General features: G+C 34.6%; 1 protein-coding gene across 6 annotated transcripts in view; it reads left to right on the forward strand.

Moving 5' to 3' along the window:
* Positions 1–26051, forward strand: part of ephb2b (eph receptor B2b) — a 163945-nt gene that overhangs the window by 44218 nt on the left and 93676 nt on the right. For all 6 annotated transcript variants that reach the window (XR_013327516.1, XR_013327518.1, XR_013327517.1 and 3 more), the window contains exon 2: positions 20464–20543. Coding sequence is in view for 2 of the 6 variants with exons in the window: in XM_077725428.1 (XP_077581554.1) it covers positions 20464–20543 (80 nt within the window). In the remaining 4 variants the exon portion in view is untranslated. The remainder of the gene's footprint in view (positions 1–20463; positions 20544–26051) is intronic.

Genomic DNA, 26051 nt, shown 5'->3' on the forward strand with positions numbered 1-26051 from the left:
TTGCTCCTAAAACTTCATCTTGAGGAAAAAAATAGGCCTCATGCAGACACAGTTTTTTCTATTAGGTTTTTTAGTGGAATTTTAAATTGGGTTTTTTTGGGGTGCATTTGGGGCTGCTGTCCAATATAGTATTAGTATAGTATAGTATTATAATAATAGTTGCAGTAAATGTATTTGTTAGTATAGTGTATTATTATAATATTAACTGCAGTGAATGCAATTATTAGAATAGTAAATTATTATAATATTTTTTATGTTTGTATAAAAATATGCTTTTATTGAGAAGGAGAATAGTGTATTGACTGCAGTAAATGCAATTATTAGTATAGTATTTTATTAAGATATATTTTTTTAGTTTTTATAAAAAATATGCTTTGTGTATTTAATGCAATTATTAGTATAGTCTATTATTATAATTGTTTTTTTAGGTTTGTATAAAAATTATGTTTTTATTGAAAACAGGAATAGTGTATTAACTGCATTAAATGCAATTATTGGTATAGTATATTAATTATTATTATTTTGGTTTGTATAAAAAATATACTTTTATTGGAAAGGGGAATAGTGTATTAACTGCAATAAATTATTAGTATAGTATGTTTAGTATAGTAGGTTTGTATAAAAATATGTATTATTTTATTGAAAAGGGGAATAGTGTATTAACTGCTATTATTAGTATATTATATTATACTCTTTTTAGGTTTGTATAAAAATATTTATTTATTATTTATACTATAATACTATAATACTTATTTATAAAACTATAATATTTATACTTTTTTATTGAAAAGGGGAATAGTGTATTAATTGCAGTAAATGCAACTAATAGTATAGTATATTAATGAGTATAGTATAATTATTTTATTATATAGTATATATAGTATAATTATTATTTGTATAAAAATATGCTTTCTTTCATTAAAAAGAGGAATAATATATTAACTGCAGTAAATGCAATTATTAGTATAGTATAGTATAATATTTTTTTTAAATTTGCTTAAAAATATGCATTTTTTGGAAAGGGGAATAGTGTATAATAACTGCAGTGAATGCAATTAATAGTATAGTAGTATAATCTCTTTTTTAGCTTTCTATGAATAAGATGCTTTCTTTTATTAAAAAGGCAAATAGTGTATTAACTGTAGTACTATCTCTACTATTTTTTTCAAATTTCTATGCCTTTTGTAGTACTTTCCAGTCCCCAAAATAAAACAAAGCATTTAGACTTCCGTGCCGCAGCCATAATAAAACATCAACGTCCGTGACATCAAACCTTTTGTTTGACAGCAGGAAGTTTACACTGAAAATAGTTTGAAAGAAGGGACCGATTTTTAATGAGCAGTTTTTTGGGGAACGACAGTTCCCCCCCCCCCCCCCACCCAAACCACCCACCCCACCCCCTCCTGCCCCCAAAACACTCTTGTTGCTGCTCAACAGGAATTCCTCACGGATCACTACCCTTGCCCTCTTTATTCCCCTTCTGTGCCTCCTTCGACACCTGGCCACTGCCCCCCAACTTAACCCCCTCCCTCCTTTACGGCCCCTCATTAATCGGGCCTGATATTGATGAGAGCTGAATGCTGGCAAATAAATGACTGCCTATGAAGAGTTTGTAACATACACACACACACACACACACACACACACACACACACACACACACACACACACACACACACACACACACACACACACACACACACACACACACACACACACACACACACCAGTGGCCTGATTAGCATGCCAACCATTCAGCACCCCTGTGAATCAAGCCCTCTGTGCTTCAGCTGTCTTTAGCCGTCACCGTCTTCCTTATTATCATCTCATCTATCTTTTCACTTGTGGAGCCTGACAGACTTCTTTAAGGGTCTTTCTGAATTATTCTACACTCTATCTCGGAGGTCTACTTATTACTACTATATGATTCAGTATCAAATTCCAAACTGGCTATGGAACTGAGGGAATGGTATTAGTTTTTTGTATAAAAATGGGCTTAGTTTATAACCTGTTTTTTCATTTATGTTTTCATCTTTGCATGTTAGGATTAGGGTTGTGCCAAAGTCTTTGCTAGCTGAGTTTAGCTAAGTTTATAACATAGCTACCGTATTTTCACGACTATAAGGCGCACTTAAAAGTCTTAAATTTTCTCCAAAATAGACAGTGCGCCTTATAATCCAGTGCGCCTTATATATGGAAAAAACTGAAAACCAAAAACCACCACTGGCGGATATTAAAAAAACACAAACGTCTGAACTGAAACAATACTGTTCAATATGCAGATGCCATTTTAGTTTACAAAATCATCCATCATATAGCTCCTCCCCCACTGCAAGATTTTATACAAAAAAATCCAAAACATCAACAATGGCTGGCTCTAGAGGTGACTGTAAAGTAGTGAGTGCTTCATACCTGGAAGTCAATAGCAATTACCGTATTTTCACGACTATAAGGCACACTTAAAAGTCTTAAATTTTCTCCAAAATAGACAGTGCGCCTTATAATACAGTGCGCCTTATATATGGAAAAATGTCATTCATTGAGGGTGCGCCTTATAATGCGGTGCGCCTTTAGCATTCAATTCAATCAAATCTAGTCATTCACAATGATAGTACTCCCAGTCTATGACAATATACTACAAATCGCAATACCTAGCCCTTCTAAGAAACCACTTTACCAGATAAACCTACAATTTTATATCCTGAAACACAATCTTGACAGATTAATCTTCTCTAGCAACACCCCGACTTCCGATAGTATTTTTACATAGTACTATGAACTCCTAGTACCTTAGTCACAACCATATCCATCAGTCTTTAACATTTAAACTGCCATTTACCTCCTCTGGGGTTCCACCTCAATAGAAATGGGTCATTGGTGTTGGATATGCTCTGTTTTTTGTTGATTTTTTTCAAGCTATCCATCTTATAATGCATGTCACGAGCAAACAAGATGATGGGATGCACACCCCAAAGTCTAAACAAGAATAAACTTAGCAAAACACTTAGCCATTAAGGAAGATAAGGGGAAACAAAGTGCTCTGTTGGGTTAAGTGGCGGTAATGACCTCAAGGCAAACAAGTTTTTGCATTCCACAGAAGGGTGCAAAGCATCACAGACGCTATTTATTTAGCTCACAGGTTACCTGGACTCAATTTCCTACTCCCCACGTTATGATACCAGTCACATTTGATGGTGCGTTTACATTGCGTCGTTACATTTTTATCCTTTCCCTTTAATCCCCGGTTAATGAAGTCCTTTCCACTCGATTAAATGCTTTTTTTTTGGCGGATATACTTGGTTCCAGATATGTAAATGTGGAAAAATCCCAGGCCAATGTCACCCTTATAGTAAATCAAAACTATGATGAAAGTACATGCGCCATTAAACAGAAACAAAAGTTGAAATGTGGTACTTTTGAGGTGAGTGCAGACCATTAAACAAAGGAAACTGAATGGTAATGTTAAGGATACTTGTATAGGGGAACAGAGGCTAGGTCAGGGATGGGCAAACTATGGACCGCGGGCCAAATACGGCCCGTTAGGCTTTTAAATCCGGTCCGCCGACGTCTAAATAATTTTTTTTATTTTTTTCCAAGATGGTGGCGTCACGCGGAAGCCAGTAGCAGTAGCTCTGTCCACTCTTATTTGTTTTTTTTTTGTGTTTTACAGCCCCTCCTATCTTTTTTTAAATCACATTTTAATATTTCTTAATACATTCCTTTTTACTTGACTTTGTACTTTATACTTTTTACTTTAATGATGAGGGATGAGTATGTTAATACTTGAGTCCTTTTTTTCTGTTTATGTTTCATATATACTGCAAACGGATGCACTTTTTTATATGTATCAAATCTTGTTCTAACCCAGCCCATCTGTCACATTTTTAAAGTTCTAACCCATAAAACATAACCCAATTCAAAAGTATGTGTAACAGTCCTATTTGCATATTTTTTAATCAAACAATTGAAATAAGATGTTTTTTCTCATACTTAACCTGTAAATATTCATTAGATGTACTAAAATTAATATAAAATAATGTTTATAAAATGAAACCTGACCTAAAGTAAACACTATCAATTTAAAAAACTGTTTATGTTTCATATGTACTGTTAACGGATGCACTTTTTTATATGTATCGTATCTTGTGCTCACAAAATAGTGCAAAAAATGGGTTTGATATGAGGGATTATAGGCTAAGTTATAGCCCAAAATAATGCAAAAACTTTGATATTTATATGATTTGGATTGGAGATTTTATCACCCGAAAAATGGACCAAAAACATCATACAAACTGCATCATGTTTTCTTCTTGCCAAAGGCTACTTTAAAATCTCCCATTTTGGTTAGAAAGTTAAAAACAATTAGTCATTCTCATCAGTGGGTTATGACACAAAAACTTTCAGCAGAGCTTTAATTTAAACCATCTGACATTTTGTTTTTGTTATTTTTACGAGTTGATGCAAAAACAAATTCAAAGTGGCTACAAAAAATATTGAAAAATGAGGCTGTTAAAGTGTCACTGTTTTTGTTCAACGAGAATGCGATTTATTATGCTCATTTAATGGCCTTTATGAAATTCATTGTTAGTTTGGTGGCGTGAATAATTGATTAATTACCACTTTGGTTAAACACATTGACTTTTATGGATTATTTCTTTGTGCTTTATACACTGGAGTTCAACAAGAACACAAAGTAATTTAAAAAAATATATACAAAGCAAATTGATCTCCCCATAAATCACAAAAACTTGTTTTCAAAACACTCCCAACACATCTTTAAAACAAGCATACTTATTCTAATTGATAGTCGTTTTTGTAGTTTATTCCGCTAATAAAATGCTCTTTCATGGAAAACAGGCAAAAATAATCCAAGTATTTATTCCGTTTTAGCACTTGAGAACCGACATTAACAAAAAAAATTACCGTATTTTCACGACTATAAGGCGCACCGCATTATAAGGCGCACCCTCAATGAATGACATTTTCCATATATAAGGCGCACTGTATTATAAGGCGCACTGTATTATAAGGCGCACTGCATTATAAGGCGCACTGTATTATAAGGTGCACTGTATTATAAGGCGCACTGTATTATAAGGCGCACTGTCTATTTTAGAGAAAATTTAAGACTTAAGTGCGCCTTATAGTCGTGAAAATACGGTATTTGCTATTGACTTCCATGTATGAAGCACTCACTACTACACAGTCACCTCTAGAGCCAGCCATTGTTGATGTTTTGGATTTTTTTGTATAAAACCTTGCAGTGGGGGAGGAGCTATATCATAGAAGATTTTGTAAACTAAGATGGCTGATCTGCGTATTTAACAGTATTGGTTCAGTTCAGGCGTTTGTGTTTTTTTAATATCCGACAGTGGTGGTTTTTGGTTTTCTGTTTTTTTTCCATATATAAGGCGCACTGTATTATAAGGCGCACTGTCTATTTTGGAGAAAATGTAAGACTTTGAAGTGCGCCTTATAGTCGTGAAAATACGGTAACGGAAATATACCCCTAACTGTAGATCAACTCAACGTTTATGAATAACTTTCCTCCCTCTTTGGTTTATTCTCAGCAGGCCGCCGCGAAACCATTAGCCGCCTCTCTAGACGCCACTTGACACACTCTCTCCCCGCATATAGAGGTCAATGGAAGGGCCCTAAAGGTACCTCAAGAGCCTGTCAAAGTAGACACGGTCGCTTATCATCGGGATGTTGATTGCAGGGGGGCTGCTTTAAGGTTGCCTGTACTGTAAATGATATTTGGGTTACTCCAAAAGCCTTGTGGAGGCAGTTACGGTCCCTGCAGTGCAGAAAGCAGACAAATGACCAAGACCACTGCTTTTCTTTCCTTTAAAGACCTGTAGAGGGGAGTTGGCAACTAATAACTCTTAAGACAAATGTGGGTAAAGGATCAAGAGTAGGGTGTGATGATGGTTAGAAAGGCTCAGCTGTTTTGGAGTGACTTAAACGGGTAGTCGTTGATGGACACCTGCATATCTGGTGATTGATTGGTCCTCTCACTAACATTAGCTGGTGTTGTTTTGTATAATTAGCTCGAGTCAGATGTACTCATACCTGTCAACTTGGATTGGATTGGGTAACTTTTCATTCCATATTTGGGAGATTTTGTTGTCATAGTAGCAAGAGGGTGAGAATACAGACACAGAAGAATACATTGTAGACATAGATAAATAGGTAAGAAGTAAGTAAATTAATAAATATATATATTCATATATATACATATATATAGACATACATATACATACATACAAATACATACACACAAATATATACATACAAATACATACATGCAAATACATATATACATACATACAAATACATACATACATACTAATACATACATACGAATACATACGTACAAATACATACGTACAAATACATACATACAAATACATACGTACAAATACATACATACAAATACATACATACATACAAATACATACATACAAATACATACATACAAATACATACTTACAAATACACTTACAAATACATACATACAAATACGTACATACAAATACATACATACAAATACATACATACAAATACATACACATACTTGTATATAAGCACATATACAGCCATTTTTTGTCAAAGAGCCTGTACAGTTTTCCCGTTTTGTACGTTTTTTGATCATTTCAAATTGTGTACCCCGTATGACAACTTTTGTATAATAATATAATATAGAGTGTCAGCAAGCAATGTACCCAGACAGTCAAACTATCATCATACAGTGATATTTACAGAATCTTGAATTTAGGGCATGCTGATTGGAAGCATATAAAGCTGAATCTCTCAATGCCGTCAATTCTCATCATCTCGCAAAAATATCTTCTTCCTTCTAAGTATTTCTAGTCAGGCAGACGACGATTGTATGCAGTGTTAACCGTTGCAGAACAATGTTTAGATTGTTACCATCTGAATTTCCCAACTTGCACCGTCAAAACACAAATATTTGTACGCTGACAGATTGCAGGCAAGCTTACTAGTCGAATCTGTAATGAGCAAACCACAAACTCCAAAACAACCTTGACCTTAAATCCAGTGTGTTATCATCCCCTGTTTGATTTTAGGACGTTTTTTTTTTTTTTTTTTGACCTAGCGGTTTAAACAGTTCAATCCAAAGTAAGATAAGAACGCAGGGGTTTCTTCACAGGAATTTACGGGCGGCTTTTAAAGGATCTTTGAAGAGGGCAAACAGCTATTTAAATGCATGTAGAAGCGCTCATAAAGTGGAAGTGTTTGTACGAATTTTAATAGTTTATCTTGGCCAGCGATCTGGAGGCCAGAGAGCTTCTTGTCCAGTTTGTCTCGTTTTGGTGAACTACTTCATAAAAGAAGAGATTCTTGAACTATTTGCTAAAACATACCGTATTTTCACGACTATAAGGCGCACTTAAAAGTCTTAAATTTTCTCCAAAATAGACAGTGCGACTTATAATCCAGTGCGCCTTATATATGGAAAAAACAGAAAACCAAAAACGAAAAACCACCACTGTCGGATATTAAAAAAAAAACACAAACACCTGAACTGAAACAATACTGTTAAATATGCAAATGCAATCTTGGTTTACATCTTCCATCATATAGCTCCTCCCCCACTGCAAGATTTTATACAAAACATCAACAATGGCTGGCTCTAGACGTGACTGTGTAGTGAGTGAGTGTTTCATACCTGGAAGTCAATAGCAATTACTGTATTTTTACCACTATAAGGCGCACTTAAAGTCTTAAATTTTCTCCAAAATAAACACTGCGCCCTATAATACAGTGCGCCTTATAATACAGTGCACCTTATAATACAGTGTGCCTTATAATACAGTGCGCCTTATATATGGAAAAATGTCGTTCATTGGGGGTGCGCCTTATAGTCGTGAAAATACGGTACACAAACAGATTATTGTAGAGTCGTTTTTTGTTTGTAGATAAAGTCGAACTGAAGTGTTTTGAGACGAGACAAGATGAGACCTCTTTGGTCTTTTGATGACACTTGTACACAAGAAAATCATAAACAGAGACACCCCCTGATCTAAAGAACTTGTTCAGGAACAAAGAATAAGTCATGTCATCTTCTTTTCAACTTTTTGTTGACAATACGAATGACCTTGTTTTTTTTATTCAAACCACATTTTAAGAGTTTTCAAGTGTTTACAGATTGAAATGATGTTTGAATTCAGAACTCGGATGTCAGGCACTTAATATAAATTGTATTAAATAGAACTTGGTGATCTGGTCACCAGAAGTGTAATTAACTACTAGAAAATTTAACAATATAAACATTGCTGGATTAAAAGAACTGGATTAAAAGCAATGAATATTCTGTTTTTTTATAGATCTAAAACAATGTTTATTCATACTTTTTTTCTATATATTTTTAGATTTTCCAATTATTTTTGAACTAAAAACACAGAAAAAATGGATTAAAAAAATACAATTATTTTTTTATAAATCTCAAACATTTTTAGGTGTTTTTAAATATATTTTTAGATTTTACAAAATTATTTTTGAACTGAAAACACAGTTAAAATGGATTAAAAAATTAAAATTATTTTTTTATAAATCAAAAAAAATATTTCAGGTGTTTTTAAATATATTTTTAGATTTTACACTGATTTTTGAACTAAAAACACCGAAAAAAATGATTAAAAAATGACAATTATTGATTTAAAAGTGGGAAAATCATTACATTTAATATACATCTATACTCTTCATTTTAATTTGACCCAAAACAGAAAGTCAGGACTCATGATTTACCTTCCTGGGCCCAAAAAAATGATGCGGCGGGCCAGATTTGGCCCCCGGGCCGCCACTTTGACACCTGTGGTTTAGATCAATAGCTAATTTTGTGTCTCGAATTAAACTTAAATAGAAATAGTTTTCTATCCATTTTTTGTTGTGATCCAACTTTAAATATTTTGTTAAGATCGACCTTCATTCAATTTTAATTAACAGCCCATAATGAATCTAATAAATGGATGCATTTGCACCCACACATCCGCCAGAATATATCTTCACCCAGGGCTTTTGTTAGATGATGAATGTTCGTCTGTAGGTCTTGTAGCGACGTTATTACCCGCAGAAAGGGGGCGGCGTGAGGCGGGGTTGGTCGGTAGTGATAAAAGGCAGAGGAAATGAAAACGGTAGAGAATGTGAAGAGTAAAAATGTGCAGTGAGAGAGAGTAACTGCAAAAAAACCCGAAGATAAGACGACGTGTCAGTCTCACTGAGCTGTCTACAGTTCTAATGATAGCATTTTTAGCTAATAGCTTGTAGGCAAGGCGTGGCAAGTATTGTTGATTAGTGCCAATGTCATTTAGATGCTAAAGTATTCCCAAAGGTAGAAAATCGTATGAATACATTAATGTCATTCAAAAAGTTCTCTGATGTCGTTTTGAAGTATTCCAATGCCGCTTTTAGGATTTATTAGGATTTTCCACAGTAGGATTTTTTATTTTTTTACTGTACTACTAATGTGTTGAACAGATCTGGGATTTAGGGACATAGGAATGTGGATTTGTACATCTTCAGGCCTTCAGGGTGGGTTGGGTTGCCAGGTTTCTTTCAAGCGGATAATGATTGGCTGGATGTCTCATCCTGATTTTGGTTTATTGCCAAATTTGTCTCTGGTGAAATATAGCGTCCGTTAAGGAAGGATTCTTTTTTTTTTTTAGTTTCCATGAATTATGTATGGGATGTCAGGTTATATTAGCAGATGATTGACACGACGCGGGTTGCCAGGTTGGCTGGACTATCATCTACCATGGTTTAATTATATTTGTATTGAATAGCTGAGTTAATACAACAAAAAACATCAAGGTAATTGACCTAAAATCGGAAACTTTGCCATTTTTTGACACAACACGGGTTGCCAGGTTGGCTGGACTATCATCGTTCATGGTTTAATTATATTTGTATCAAATAACTGAGTTAATGCAACGAAAACAACATCATGATAACCTAAATTCTGAAACTTTGCCAATTTTTTGACAGAACACGGGTTGCCAGGTTGGCTGGACTATCATCGTTCATGGTTTAATTATATTTGTATTGAATAGCTGAGTTAGTACAACAAAAAAACATCAAGATAATCAACTTAAATTCTGAAACTAAGCCAATTTTTGATCATCACAATCCACTGTCCACTTCCAGGAAGTTATTATCCTATTTTTTTTATTGATTGACATCCCCACAAGATGGCCACAGTCAAATATTATCCATCCATTTCATTTTCCATAGGTCGTTAGGGTTGCGGTAGCTAGAGCTCAAACCTTAGATGATGTTTGGCCAATGGCGCGTGGATTCTTTGGGGACGGCTTTTCCGAGATGATTGCTAGACATATTCGCACCTACGGACTATTAAACTTCAGTCTGGGGGGGGGGGGCATTGGTGGCTTGTTTTCCATTAATAACTGCCAATGGTAAAAAGGCTATGTTTTAAATTGAACATGGACCACAACGCTGTTGGGGTGGGGAAGAAAAATAGTGGAAAAACTGAAATGCGGGTTATTTTAGGAATGTATTTTACGATTATTAGCTTATTCCCTGATACTTTTTAGATGGGCGGGGCTACTAGCAATTAGATGAACTAAATTGTAAGTAATAGTTGTTTTCTGGTTGTTTTTTATTCCTTTGAAAGAATTAATAATGGAAAAAAAGACATCTGAAAGTTATCTTTATACGCTACTGAATATAATTTTTGATGTTTGAAAGCTCTGTATTACCCTATATTTGAATTCTGTTGTTTTGATACATTTTCTGTATTTACTCGCGTATAAGCCGCATCTGCGTATAAGTCGCACCCTTAAAATTGCCTTAAAATAGTTTAATATGTCAATTTCTCAAGTATAAGCCTCCTCCTGATTCACAGTTTTAACTTCTATATTAATGATTTTAATAGGGAGTAAAAATGTTTTATTTTGAAGGGAAAATCTTAAGAAAAATCATCGTACGTAGTATTTCTAAGATACTGTATCAATCTATTTCTGGATTGCACATTCCTATGTGTTTCCTGCATGTAGACATATTCAAAAAGGAAGTCAGGTGACCAGTACAACCAGATAACGGCACCCTGAGTGAGCAATGGCAGGCAAAAGTGCATTTTTTTAATGCAAAATACAGTTTTTTCCCCTTTAATTTCATTCATAGACCTCAAAATAAATTTTGTCTAACATTTTATCTGTTTATAATTTCTCCATTTCAACATTTTTTTCAAAAAAAATCCTTCATAGACATAATTTATCTTGCCTTATGGCATTTCGTCCAATTTATGCGCATATAAGCCTCAGTTCAGCCTTGTTTTTAGCGACAAAATACTTTAAAAAAACATAGTCGCTCTCACTAACTTCTTGAACCATAATAATATAGTATAATAATTCACATATTAACTTAAAAAGTTGTTTCCTAGTTGAAAATTTCATTTCAACACCTTTCCTAAACAATTGCCAACTCACATCAACATCCACCATCAGTTAAACACATCAACTCAACCCACTTTAACAGCAATATAGCAAATACTTTTTCTATATTTCTACTTCCCGTCCTTCAAACCTCACATTTCAAGTCTTCCTGACTGATAACAACGTTGGACGAACTCACTCTTGTAACATCTTGCTCGGTACTCGTGGGGAAATGCCACGCTGTATCATTCTGTCAACAGTCTCTACTCCGGAGAGAGCTCTGCTTTCCGCCTGTTTGCTTTTTTGTGAGTGTGTGTTTGTGTGCAAAAACCATATTTCATATCCTAGCGTCTTTTGCCAAAAGCAACGAGCCTGTTTCCGCCTCATTTTTTCAGTTTTTTATATATTTTTTTTTCCCCTTACGATGAGGTGAGCTTGAGCTCTGTGGTTTTTACTTCATTGCTCCCTAAAGTCTCGACTACTTCTACTTCTAAACTACAAACAGGCCCTTTTTTGGGAAACAAAAAAAACGCACACGTCGACATAAATCTTTCAGCAAAAATTCCATTCGCTCTTGTGGATATTCAACACTGTAGAATTTGCTTTATCTTTGATTGTGGAAAGAGAAAAAACTGTTTGGGTTGATGCCATGTTGTGTAAAATGGAGCTGGATTTAACTTTTTATGCCTAAACAAGACCTTTTTTTTGCTTAATAAGATGTTTTTTTTATCTGTTTTATTAGTTTTAGTGCTGGAAATTGTAATTTGCTAAAGTTAGAGTTCGTTTTTAGATTATTTCACTGTTAAAAATGCCCCTTTTTGAGGAAAATTGTGATTAAGAGAGCAACGAATTAAATTCTTTCAATTAGGTGTCAAAGTGGCGGCCCGGGGGCCAAATGTGGTCTGCCGGATTATTTTGTGCGGCCCGAGAAAGTGGATCATGAGTGCCGACTTTCTGTTTTAGTATTAAATTTAAATGATTAATAATGTATTTCATATTTTCTGATTTTCCCCTGTTTAAATCAATAATTGAGTTTTTTTAAATCCAATCTTTTCGTTTTTAGTTAAAAATATTTTTGTCAAATCTGAAAATAAATATATAAAATGTTTTCTATTTAAAAAAAATATTGTTTTGAAAAAGAAATGATTAAAATGCAATTTCCATTATCCAGTTCTTTTAATCCAATTAATTATTATTATAAATAGTTTTAATAGTTATTACCGTTGGTGTAATGTTATGATAAAAAAACAATAGTTAGTACAAAAAATATCAGAATTTTTCCTGAATTAAAAAAACTCAATCCTATAACGTTAATCCTTCCAAAATAAATTGTATTCATAATCATACAAGGTTATCCCCAGTCATTTATAAGCCTGGTGGGGTGCTAGGTTTCTCTTTTGTAGACCCTTAAAATATCATATCAGACCTTTAACAGTTTATTTTTGACTAGTAATTTCTTATAATGCTATCATGGACACACTTTTATGCAATTTTAGATGAAAAAAAACAAATTATTTTAGATGGCTGAACTATTTCTACCAAAAAATTCCCCATAAATATTGGATTAAGGGTTTTTTAACACCATCACATTGTCGCGTGGACCAGGACAAGCATCTCTCTATGCGTTGTTGAATCCACTTCACATGTTTTGCTTCCCGAGTTAATGGCTTTCCTTTATCCCTAAATGGATCAAAACCCACTGCTGGGTTAAGGCTATAGGGGGTGCTTGAGTGAAGAGCTGACTCTCTGGCTACTCTCTATTCTACTCACGAGTTTTAATGCATGTTCAGCCTTGCTTGCAGACATTTAGGCTGCCCCGTTCGCTTGGCTTGAAACAAACTATGTTGTCATTGTTCTCATCCATTTTAACGTTATCGTCCAGACGCGACCGCTCGCCGAGGTGCTTTGGCTTTGCACGCAAGAGAACGCCGCGGTCCGGTTCATTTCGGCTCGAGTCAAAACTTGACGGACCGTAGACACAGACTAGTGTTGGAATGGTGAGAAGCATAACATAGATCAATTCGTACAAGTACCGTATTTTCACGACTATAAGGCGCACTGCATTTAAAGGCGCACCCCCAATGAATTATATTTTTTGCATATATAAGGCGCACTGTCTATTTTGGAGAAAATTTAAGACTTAAGTGCGCCTTATAGTGGAGAAAATATGGTAATTGCTATTGACTTCCAGGTACACAGTCACCTCTAGAGCCAGCCGTTGTTTTGGATTGTATAAAATCTTGCAGTGGGGGAGGAGCTATATGATGGCAGATGTAAACTAAGATGGCATCTGCATATTTAACAGTATTGTTTCAGTTCAGGCGTTTGAGTTTTTTTTAAATATCTGACTGGTGTTTTTTGGTTATTGTTTTTCTGTTTTTTTCCATATATAAGGCGCACTGGATTATAAGGCGCACTGTCTATTTTGGAGAAAATTTAAGACTTTTAAGTGCGCCTTATAGTGGTGAAAATACGCTACTAATTGCGATTGACTTCCAGGTATGAAGCACTCACTACTTTACAGTCACCTCTAGAGCCAGCCATTGTTGATGTTTTGGACTTTTTGGTTTCAAATCTTGCAGTGGGGGAGGAGCTATATGATGGAAGATGTTGTAAACTAAGATGGCATCTGCATATTTAACAGTATTGTTTCAGTTCAGGCGTTTGTTTTTTTAATATCCGACAGTGGTGGTTTTTCGTTTTTTGGTTTTCTGTTTTTTTCCCCATATATAAGGCGCACTGGATTATAAGGCGCACTGGATTATAAGGCGCACTGTCTATTTTGGAGAAAATTTAAGACTTTTAAGTGCGCCTTATAGTCGTGAAAATACGGTAGTACAAAAATAAGATGGATGATACCCATAGAAATACAATTGTTGCAGGTACTGGTCTCACAATCTCCCCGTTCCCCTTGCATATTCATGACCTCCCCTTGAGAAGTCCGAAGCACCCGCTTTATAAAAAGGGAAAAGGACATATAAATGACATTTTACTCTGAATTATTTACACTTGCTTTGTTAACACTTGTGAATATCTTAGCACATACACATGAATTTTTCATATTTTTCCAAGAGACAGAAGAAGGTGGTGAAGTTTTTTGACCGCCAAAGCGGACAGAGGCCATTTTCCCATGAGCCTTAGCGATATTTCAACACTTCAGTGTCAAACAAAAAGATGTAAAGACGCTTAAGGACCCGCGAGTGGGAAATTGAGAGGTTGTGGTTTGTCTTTTTTTGTTTTTTTGGAGTGGCTTACTTATTAGCCTGCCGGAACCACCGGTGTGATGGAAATCCATTACGCTTACGTGGTGGCCGCACGGCATCAAACCTCACGTCAAAGTCCGACCGCTAAAAATCCTTTTTAATAAATCATTGGAAGGAAATAAGTCAGAGGTTCTCTGGGACGTAAGTATGAGGTCTCATTGGGTGGACAATAGCTGAATAAATAATCATATGTTAGCATTTCAATAGCTTTTTTTTGACTCTTTGGGAGTATTTGTTGCTACCACATGTGGAATTTAAGGGTTAGGTGATGAAGTGCTGTTTAAAGCAAAGTAAATAAACTTCAAATCTGGTTCTCTGGTATGGAGGGGGTGTTTGTTTAGTGTTTTTTTTGGCTATTGCCTACTGTATTTTCTTTCATATATGGCGTGTTTGTCACAAGAAAATGATTACCGAGTCGAGGGTGAGGCTTATATGCGCATAAATTAGACTTGACTTGTAAAAACTGCAAAGTGACAAAGTAAAAACGTCATAATGCAAGATAATGTGGTTGATATGGTCATTTATTTCAAGATAGAGAAAAGATAAACAGATAAAATGCTTAATAAAATTTATTTTGACTTCTGTGGATGAAATTCATGAAAAAAACTTGCATAAAATGTGAAAAAACTCACTTCTGCCCACCATTGCTTGCTCATTTTACCTAGAAATGACAAACTAGACCACTACGAACACACTTCCTGGTTTTACTGGTCACATGACTTCCTTTTTGAATTTGTTTAAGTACAGGCAATACCCTTGAGTTATTTTACATTCATAAAGTATCTCAGAAATACTACGTACGATGATTTTTCTTAAGATTTTCCCTTCAAAGTAAGACATTTGTACTCCCTATTAAAACCACGAATATGGAGGGGAAAATTGTGAATCAGGGGGCGGCTTATACGAGAGAAATTGTCAAATTCAACCATTTTAAGGCAATTTTATGGGAACGACTTATACACAGACGTGGCTTATACTCGAGAAATTTCAAAATTCAACTAATTTAATGCAATTTTAAGGGTGAGTCTTATACACAGGTGCGGCTTATATGCGAGAAAATGGGGTAGTTTAGTCTTCATAGTGTGGTCACCTGAATTCAATGTACTTAAAAAACAAGTAACCACGTACTCTATCCACGTCTACCTTTTGTAATTTGGTTGCATTTTTTATTCCACTCTTTAATGCATAACCAATGTATAAAAAACATGTTCGGAAAATCAAGAAGAAAGCCATAAATCTTCCGCCTTTTGGCCATTTTTTCGCAAAAAGATGTATTACATCTAGAAATGAACATCACTTTTTGTGTATTTTCAACCCCGGAGTATCCAATGCCCATTTTCCACAAAGCACCAACACGATTCAAACCCAGCTGGAAGCCTAAGATTGACAGGACCAAAAACGCCGCTGGGGTCTCTGTAGGGGGCCATTCAATCGCTGGAGGGCAATAAAATATGAGGTTGAGAAAATTCAGCCTCGTTTTTATTTACTTTTTATCGAAGTATCGGTCAGAAGGTGGCAACTTGCCACGTTTACACCATTTTTAGAGCAACCAATCTTGATTTGGGGCATTATAGTACAAGTAAACAATGTTTTGACTGGAGAAAAAACACCATTGGCTTCTTTCCCAATAGGGAATTCTCTGTTGTCGGATTAATGGACTGGAGTAGAGATAAATGGTCTGTTTTAAATGTCTTAAAGTCACAGTAACCCGAGAAATGCTCTCTTTCTGATATATTTGCGCTTGATGATTCATTGATGAGATAAAATGTGATTAGGAAAATTATGTACCGTATTTTCACGAGTATAAGGCGCACTTAATAGTCTTAAATTTTCTCCAAAATAGACAGTGCGCCTTATAATCCAGTGCGCCTTATATATGTAAAAAAACAGAAAACCAATAACGAAAAACCACCACTGTCGGATATTTTAAAAAACACAAAGGCCTGAACTGAAACAATACTGTTAAATATGCAGATGCCATCTTAGTTTACAACATCTTCCATCATATAGCTCCTCCCCCAATGCAAGATTTTATTTAAAAAAAATCCAAAACATCAACAATGGCTGGCTCTAGAGGTGACTGTAGTGTAGTGAGTGCTTCATACCTGGAAGTCAACAGCAATTACCGTATTTTCACCACTATAAGGCGCACTTAAAAGTCTTAAATTTACTCCAAAATAGACAGTGCGCCTTATAATACAGTGCGCCGTATATATGGAAAAAATGTCATTCATTGAGGGTGCACCTTATAATGCGGTGCGCCTTATAGTCGTGAAATTACGGTAGTTTGTATTCTGTCTTACAAACGCCTCGATTTGAGTTAAAGTTTTTATTTATTTTTTTGTTGGGTTAAATGTTGATGAATTTGATTCCAAGTTGCAATGACTCCAGTTCCTATCTATGCTAAATTGTACTACTTAGTGGTGAAATGGTAGGCCAACAATGATGGCTTGCTGTGTGTAGGTTGGTTTTAAGGTCAAGGTTCCGTTCACTGAGGGTATGGTTAGGGTTCCAAATGGAAAATAAAACAGCTTGAAGTACTTCTGCAATAAATACAGTGTATGCAAGTGAGTTATGTAAACAAATCTAACATGGAAAAAAACATATAAATTTTTTTTTTAGGTCTGTATAATGTCCCAAATGTTATTGTTTAAAATGAATCAATGGTATTTGGAAAGATTTTATTTTTTAGTTTTTTTGTATTTCATTCAAAAAATACAAATATATTTTTAAAAATACTTTTAAAAAAACAAACAAACGTCTAAAATCATCTTTTTATGTCACAAATTTTATTGTTTTAAATGAATCAATGGTATTTGGAAAGATTTTATTTTTTAGTTTTTTTTGGATTTCATTCAAAAAATACAAATATTTTTTAAAAAGACTTAAAAAAAACAAACAAACATCTAAAATCATCTTTTCATGTCACAAATTTTATTGTTTTAAATAAATCAATGGTATTTGAAAATATTTTATTTTTAGTTTTTTGTATTTCATTCAAAAAAATAAATATATTTTTAAAAATACTTTTAAAAAAACATCTAAAATCATCTTTTTATGTCACAAATTTTATTGTTTAAAATGAATCAATGGTAGTAGGAATGAATTTATTTTGTAGTTTTTTTGTATTTCATTCAAAAAATCAATATATTTTTAAAAAGTCTTAAAAAAACATCTAAAATCATTTTTTAGGTTAATATAATGTCCCAAACTTTGTTTAAAATGAATCCATAGTATTTAGAAATATACATTTTTCAGTTTTTTTATATTTCATTCAAAAAATAAATATATTTTTAAAAAGACATTAAAAAAACATCTAAAATCATTTTTTAAGGTTCGTATAATGCAAAAAAAAATATTTAAAATGAATCAATGGTATTTTGAAAGATTTTAATTTTATATTTCATTCAAATAATACATTTATATATATAAAAAAACATTTTTTTGGTCTTCCCAGCCAAAAAAAACCCATTAAAAAACATTAACAAATTAAACACTTTGATATATTATAATCGCCTTCTTACTTCAAATAGACCCAACATTTATTTTCACTAATAAAACCATGGATTTAACAACCTTGCTGACAAAAACTATATAAATCAAAAAGTTCTATGGGTTTGATCTAGCAATCCATGACGCAATTTTATTAAACATGCATAAAATTGGGCCAAAAAAAAGGAGAATAGACAAATTGGTGTCATCAGTATGTGCTAATTTTCTCCGAGAAATGTTTCCGTCTCCCTAAACTGTCGCAGAGGGAGTTCATTATCCGCACTGCTCCTCCACTAATTATTCTTGTGGTTTATGGGGGATAATTAGCATTTTGCAGCCAAACATCCACACTGTCTGTTTTGGCTTGACATCATTCACAGAAGGCAGTCAATAGCTGCTCGATTGCAGTCTCATCAGTCTAATTATAGGATTTCAAAAAACTTCTCAAAACTGAATTCTCTTCCATTATTACGCAGTTTGCGGTTCCGGCTCAAATACTCAAATACTCAAAAGTCGACGAATGAGGTTCGAGTTGAGCGCAAAAGCTTAAACTGATAACAATTGGTTAACTATTCGCTTATGAGGGAATTGTATACCAGCCAATTGCTCCCCTTATTAATGATTGGAATTCCCTTTATTAAGCGATTACCGTATTTTCACAACTATAAGGCGCAGCGCATTATAAGGCGCACTCTCGATAAATTACTTTTTTTTTCATATATATATAAGGCGCACTGTATTATAAGGCGCACTGTCTATTTGGGAGAAAATGTAATATTTTTAAGTGCGCCTTACAGTGGTGAAAATACAGTAATTGCTATTGACTTCCAGGTATGAAGCACTCACTACTTTACAGTCACCTCTAGAGCCAGCCATTGTTGTTGTTTTGGATTTTTTTGTAGAAAATCTCATAGTAGGGGAGGAGCTATATGATGGAAGATTTTGTAAACTATAATGGCTGATCTGCATATTTAACAGTATTGTTTCAGTTCGGGCGTTTGTATTTTTTAATATCCGACAGAGGTTGTTTTTCGTTTTTGGTTTTCTGTTTTTTCCATATATAAGGCGCATTGCCTATTTTGGAGAAAATTCAAGACTTTTAAGTGTGCCTTATAGTCGTGAAAATATGGTAAAAAATTATAACATACAAATGCAATGAGGCACATATTTACTCACATAGGAAGCACTTAAAAGTCTAAAATTTTCTACAAAATGGACTTGGTGTCCAATCAATTGGTGTACTAAATTCAAGAATCTGTAGATGTCTCTGTATGACGCTGATAGCTTGAGTGTCTGGGTACATTGCTTGCTGACACGCTATATGTATTCAAATAGCGAAAAGATTTGAAGAATGACTATTAGCAGTCGATGATGATGTTTTGGTCTGGTACCAGTGACTGAAACAATCTGGATTCGAGCCTAAATCGGTAAAAGGAGAATTCGGTTTTACAAAAAAAGTTTACTTCAAAAAAATCTGGGTACATTGCTTGCTGACACGCTATATGTATTTATATAGTGAAAAGAAATATGACTATTAGCAGTGGATGATGATGTTTTTAGTCTGCTACCAGTGAGTGAATCAATCTGGATTCGAGCCTCAATGGGTAAAGGGAGAAATCGGTTTTACAATAATTTGTACTTTAAAAAAAAATCTGAGTACATTGCTTGTTGACATGCTATATGTATTTATCTAGTGAAAAGACAGATGCTTAAAGCATGATTACTAGCATTTAATTATGATGTTTCTATCTGCTACCAGTGACTGAAACAATCCGGATTTGATCCTAAATGGGTAAAAGGAGAATTCGGTTTTACAAAAAAACGTACATTAAAAAAATTAGGGTACATTGCTTGCTGACACGCTATATGTATAGTGAAAAGGGACCGAGACAATTTGTATTACAGCCGAAAATGGGTGCATCGAGATTGGTTTTACAAAAAAACATACAAAAAAATGCTGTACAAAAGTTATGTTGATTTTTTTTTTTTTAAAGATTTTCCCTTCAAAGTAAAACATTTGTCCTCCCTATTAAAACCATGAATATGGAGGTGAAAATTGTGAATCAGGGTGCGGCTTATACTCGAGAAATTGTCAAATTCAACCATTTTTTAGGGTTTGACTTCAACGTGGAGGCAGCTAATACACAAGAAAATGACAATACGGTCTCTGTTTTTGTCCAAACTGAACCTGATTCGAAATGGCGACCTCGATGGGCCGCCATCTTTAGTTAGCAATCCGTCATTTGCCGTAAAACCATGTCATCCTGACCTTTTTGTGTCCCTGTTTTCCACAGAGATGCTCATGGATTCCACCACGGCCACAGCGGAGCTCGGATGGACCGTCTATCCGGTGTCGGGATCCAGCGACAACAGCGTGAGTCACGTTACTCATAATTGCATCATTGGCTAAAAATTGTTAGGCTTTTTTTGTATGTGCATGCATGCGTATGCTGGCATTCTTCTTTTGGTAAGTTCGTGTGCATTTGTTCAATTGCCATGAAAAATGCACTTGTCGCTCAATGCTGCTGTTTGGGTTTCACACTCTCGGGTCAGAGTTGAATCCATGAGCTGGCCGGGAACCCACCATAGTGGGAAGCATGTTGGGGTCTTTTTGGGAGATGCTGTGTAGCATTTAAAGATATAAATGACCTTTTTTGGGGGATATTATAGTCGGACTCAGGTTGGTTCATGGGTTGCTTTAATGTCAACTTGATTTTATGTGGGTTGGATTATTTTAGATATAATATTTAGATTTTTTTTATATATAAATGGATTAAAAGAACTGGATTAAAAAGGGCCTGAATATTCAGTTTTTTATAGATTTAAAACAATGTTTATTTTAGATGTTTTTTATATAAATGGATTAAATGAACTGGATTAAAAAGGCCCTGAATATTCAGTTTTTTATAGATTTAAAAACAATGTTTATTTTAGATTTTTTTATATATATTTTTTTATTTTACAAAATGATTTTTGAACTAAAATCTGAAAAAGTTGATTAAAAATGACAATTATTGATTGAAAAGGGGGAAAATCAGGAAATTTAATATACATCTATATTATAGGATTTTTGAACTAAAAATGTTTTTTTAGTAAATGGATTAAATACTTTGGATTAAAGTCCCTGAATATTCAGTTTTTTATAGATTTAAAACAAAGTTTATTTTAGCTTTTTTAAAAATATATATTTTTAGTTTTTACAAAATGATTTTTGAACAAAAAACACAGAAAAAAATGATTAAAAAATGACAATTATTGAATTAAAAAAGGGGGAAAATCGGGAAATTTGATAGACATCTATACTCTAAGGATTTTTGAACTAAAAATATATTTTTTAATAAATGGATTAAATGACCTGGATTAAAGGCCCTGAATATTCAGTTTTTTATAGATCTAAAACAAAGTTTATTTTAGCTTTTTTTTAAATATAATTTTAGATTTTACAAAAGGATTTTTGAATCAAAAACACCAAAAAAAATTATTAAAAAATGACAATTATGGATTTCAAAAGGGGGAAAATCGGGAAATTTGATATACATCTATACTCTAAGGATTTTTGAACTAAAAATATATTTTTTTAATAAATTGATTAAATGACCTGGATTAAAGGCCCTGAATATTCAGTTTTTTTTATAGATCTAAAACAATGTGTATCATCTTGAGGAAAAAAAACAACAACAACAAAAAAAAAACATTATTTGGACAAAGTCGGCGGACCGGATTAAAACCTCTCACGGTCCGGATGTGGCCCGTGGGCCGTAGTTTGCCCATTGTTGGTTTAGATCCCCTGATAAGAAAAAAAACAATCTACATGGCGATTGTGTTATTATGATAAGGAAGCAGTTGTTCAAATAAAGGCCGCTCTAAGAAAACCGTCAAAGATGTCCGGGGTATTGTTGGACAAATAAACGTCTCTGGCCTTCATATGAGGAAATGCGGTCATGAAAATAACTGAAAAACTCTGGTGATGGCACGAATAAAAAAAAAAAGAGGAAGCCGTTACACTACGTTTCTTGTCGGGAACAGCAGGAAAGCGACATCTTTAAAAAGTTGTATCATGGAACCCACAAAGTCCAGCTTTTCCAGCACGGCGGGGGCTAGCTAATTCGAACCATCTTTCCAACAAAACCACACAAGCGTAAATAATTGAAGGAAAAAATCGGCCATTGAGTTTTTTTAGTTTTTTGAGAAAATTCCAACAAATTTTTTGCTTCGTTTTTGGTCCAATCTTGAAAAAAAAAGTGGGCCGAGACGCTGGTTTTGGCGCGCCGGCACGCTCCTAGCGTGTCTTGCTTGCATGTGGCCGCCAGGAATGCGGGAAACCTGGCAACCCGGCTGGAAATGTTAAGTATCAGACGGAGAAGCCTCACGTCCGGGTGGTTTGGCTTATACGCAAAAAACTATTTAGTTCTTAAATCTGTGATGGTTCGATGAGTCGCAGAGGGATTATTCATGCATAAACAAGCCGCATAAACAAAACAAATCATTTTTCTAATAGTTGTTGCCGTGTTGGCTTGGATTTTTTTTCTTCTTCTTCTGGCACTTTGGCTTCCTTTTAAATTCCGTATCATTTTGACAGTAATCCCTCAAATATTGAGGTTAATGTAGACCAGACATGGCCGCGATCACTGGTGGCAAAAAGGAGGCCCGGGGGCCAAATATGGTCCGACGCATTATTTTGTGCGGCCCGGGAAAGTAAATTATAAGTGCCGACTTTGTGTTTTAGGATCAAATTAAAATGTATATGAAATTATGTTTTATATTAATCCATTTTTTTCTGTGTTTTTAGTTCAAAAATCATTTTGTAAAATGTAAAATTATATTTTAAAAAAAGTTAAAATAAACTTTGTTTTAGATCAATAAAAAACTGAATATTCAGGGCCTTTAATCCAGGTCATTTAAACCATTTATTAAAAAAAATCTTTTTAGTTCAAAAAACATTAGAGTAGAGATTTATATTTAATTTCCTGATTTTCCCCCTTTTAAATCAATAATTGTCATTTTTTAATCATTTTTTTCTGTGTTTTTATTCAAAAAATCTTTTAGTAAAATCTAAAAATATATTTAAAAAAAACCTAAAATAAACATTGTTTTAGATCTATAAAAAACTGAATTTTCAGTGCTTTTAATCCAGTTCTTTTAATCCATTTATAAAAAAAAAAAAATCTCAATATTATATCTAAAATACCCCAGCCCACATGAAATCAAGTTGACGTTAAAGCACCCCCGCAAACCAACCCAAGTCTGACACCCCTAACCCTAAAACCTCCACGGTATATTACTTCCAAATGTATATTTTCAGTTATTCTTAGAATATTTATCATCCATCTTCTTCAAATCATTCAAAAACGGCCAATTTGCTAACGTTATGCTAAAAACCAACACAATATCCATTCATGCAATTCCTAACCTTGTGGTTTTACGGCTTTGGATCATTTCCCTCCAAAAACAAAGAACCAATGAGCATATCGCGCTTAGCTCCATCACCCTCAAGCCTAAACACAACAAGTGTCGAATCCATAACACACAAAAAAAACCCAAAACATACCCACTACATTAATACACACCCATTTTTCTGGGTTTAACAGGCTCCCCCTGGTGGATCAGTACCATTCCTTCCCACCAATGCAAACACAAATACTTACCAACAGAATTTTATCAGAAATATTCCGTCAGTTGGCGTTATTCCACTCCCGTTTTACAATATATTAAAATGTCAAATTAGTCACATAGGAATTTTCCTTCCTGTGTTTTTTGGTTCATTTTTATTTCTTGGGGCGCCAGCGGCACGTTTAAAAAAAAAATAGAATCTTTGCTTTTAATTCGCTGCTAAAAATGACAACCAAAATTAACCCCCAAACACACTGACACCCGGTGGAAAATGTACGCTAAGCGCAATTTGTCCCTTAGGCAGTGTGGGAAATATTCTTGACATCCACTCTTCCTAACCCACGCAGACAGATTTGTTTTATGGAATAAAGTATGCAAAAAATTTGCACTTTAGCTTCAATGAATATCGTGTGACAGATGACATTACGACAAAAAAAATCATATTTAAAGCATGATACAAGGACTAATGTTGAACAACCACCTTAACATAGATGTTTTTGGAAGAAAATAAAAGCATACCTGTCACCAATCTCCAATTATCAATGATTGAAACGCGCCTTATTATGTGATAAATAATAAATAAACCATACAAATGCAACTTGGCACATATTTACTGAAACAAGGCGCACTTAAAAGTCTAAAATTTTCTACAAAGTGGACGGGGTGCCCAATCAGTATGCACTAAATTCAAGATTCTGTAGATGTGGCTGTAGGATGCTAACCGTTCAATGAATGACATTTTTTCCGTATATAAGGCGCACTGTGTTATAGGGCGCACTGCATTGTAAGGCGCACTGTCTATTTTGGGAGAAAATGCAAGACTTTAAAGTGCGCCGTATAGTGGTGAAAATAGGGTAATTGCTATTGACTTCCAGCTATGAAGCACTCACTACTTTACAGTCACCTCTAGAGCCAGCCATTGTTGATGTTTTGGATTTTTTGGTATAAAATCTTGCAGTGGGGGAGGAGCTTTATGATGGAAGATTTTGTAAACTAAGATGTCATCTGCATATTTAACAGTATTGTTTCAATTCAGGCCTTTGTGTTTTTTTAATGTCCAACAGGGGAGGTTTTTCGTTTTTGGTTTTCTGTTTTTCCCCCATATATAAGGCGCACTGGATTATAAGGCGCACTGTCTATTTTGTAGACAATTTAAGACTTAAGTGCGCCCTATAGTCGTGAAAATATGGTAATTGCTATTAACTTCCAGGTATGAAGCACTCACTACTTTACAGTCACCACTAGAGCCAGCCATTGTTGATGTTTTGGATTTTTTTTAATATAAAATCTTGCAGTGGGGGAGGAGCTATATGATGAAAGATTTAAAACTAAACTAAAATGGCATCTGCATATTTAACAGTATTGTTTCAGTTCAGGCCTTTGTGTTTTTTTTAATATCCGACAGTGGTGGTTTTTCGTTTTCTGTTTTTTTCCATATATAAGGCGCACTGGATTATAAGGCGCACTGTCTATTTTGGAGAAAATTTAAGACTTTTAAGTGCGCCTTATAGTCGCGAAAATACGGTACTTCTCAAGTAAACCGGGGAAAACCCAACAAAGGTCAGGCCCAGTCCGCCGACCAATCATTTACCCTTGCAATTCCTTAACTGCCCTGTCAATGGCCACCACTTTTTGACGGATTGGCGTGCGCCCGGTAGCAGTGAGCTAGCTAATGTAGAAGCGTGACTGAGGTTTCCCGCCAGGCGAAACGGCGTCTCCGGAGTTGTTTTTAATTATAGCGTTGTAACACCACTGGAACGCTGTAAATCTTAGTGTCTTTCTCAGATAAAAACTGTACTAAAATACTGCATTTTTGCATTGTCAGTTCGTCCGTCTTTTGTCGATTCTGATGTCAAAGGGTCTAAAAATGTCTCATCTCTTTAAAAACAACGGGAAGTGAACTCCAATCTAGTTGAAATAACTTCAAGTGCCACTTTAAAAATGGAAAGCTAAGCAAAAGAGTACAAACAAAAGAGGAATACGTTAGAGGTGTGTTATTGATGCAAAAAAAGAAGAGTACTCCCCGAGGAAAGGCTGCATCCGAAAATGGAGCAAAGTGAATAATTGATTTACATCTGTCAGTGATGATGTAGCGTCGGCGGCACTCGGAGTGGTGCGACGCTTCATTGAAATTCAGAGTGCGCGTGCCAACACGATGCAATCAGCAACTGGCCGACTTCGGAAAAAAAATGGCGTTTGCAGCGGGTTCCCAACAGCTGTATCGCTGGGAAGCAGATGTACGAAATTATTTTATCCAGAGGCCGAATCCTGT

The sequence above is a fragment of the Stigmatopora nigra genome, chromosome 10, assembly GCF_051989575.1.
Source record: "Stigmatopora nigra isolate UIUO_SnigA chromosome 10, RoL_Snig_1.1, whole genome shotgun sequence".
In the NCBI taxonomy this organism is placed as follows: domain Eukaryota; kingdom Metazoa; phylum Chordata; class Actinopteri; order Syngnathiformes; family Syngnathidae; genus Stigmatopora; species Stigmatopora nigra.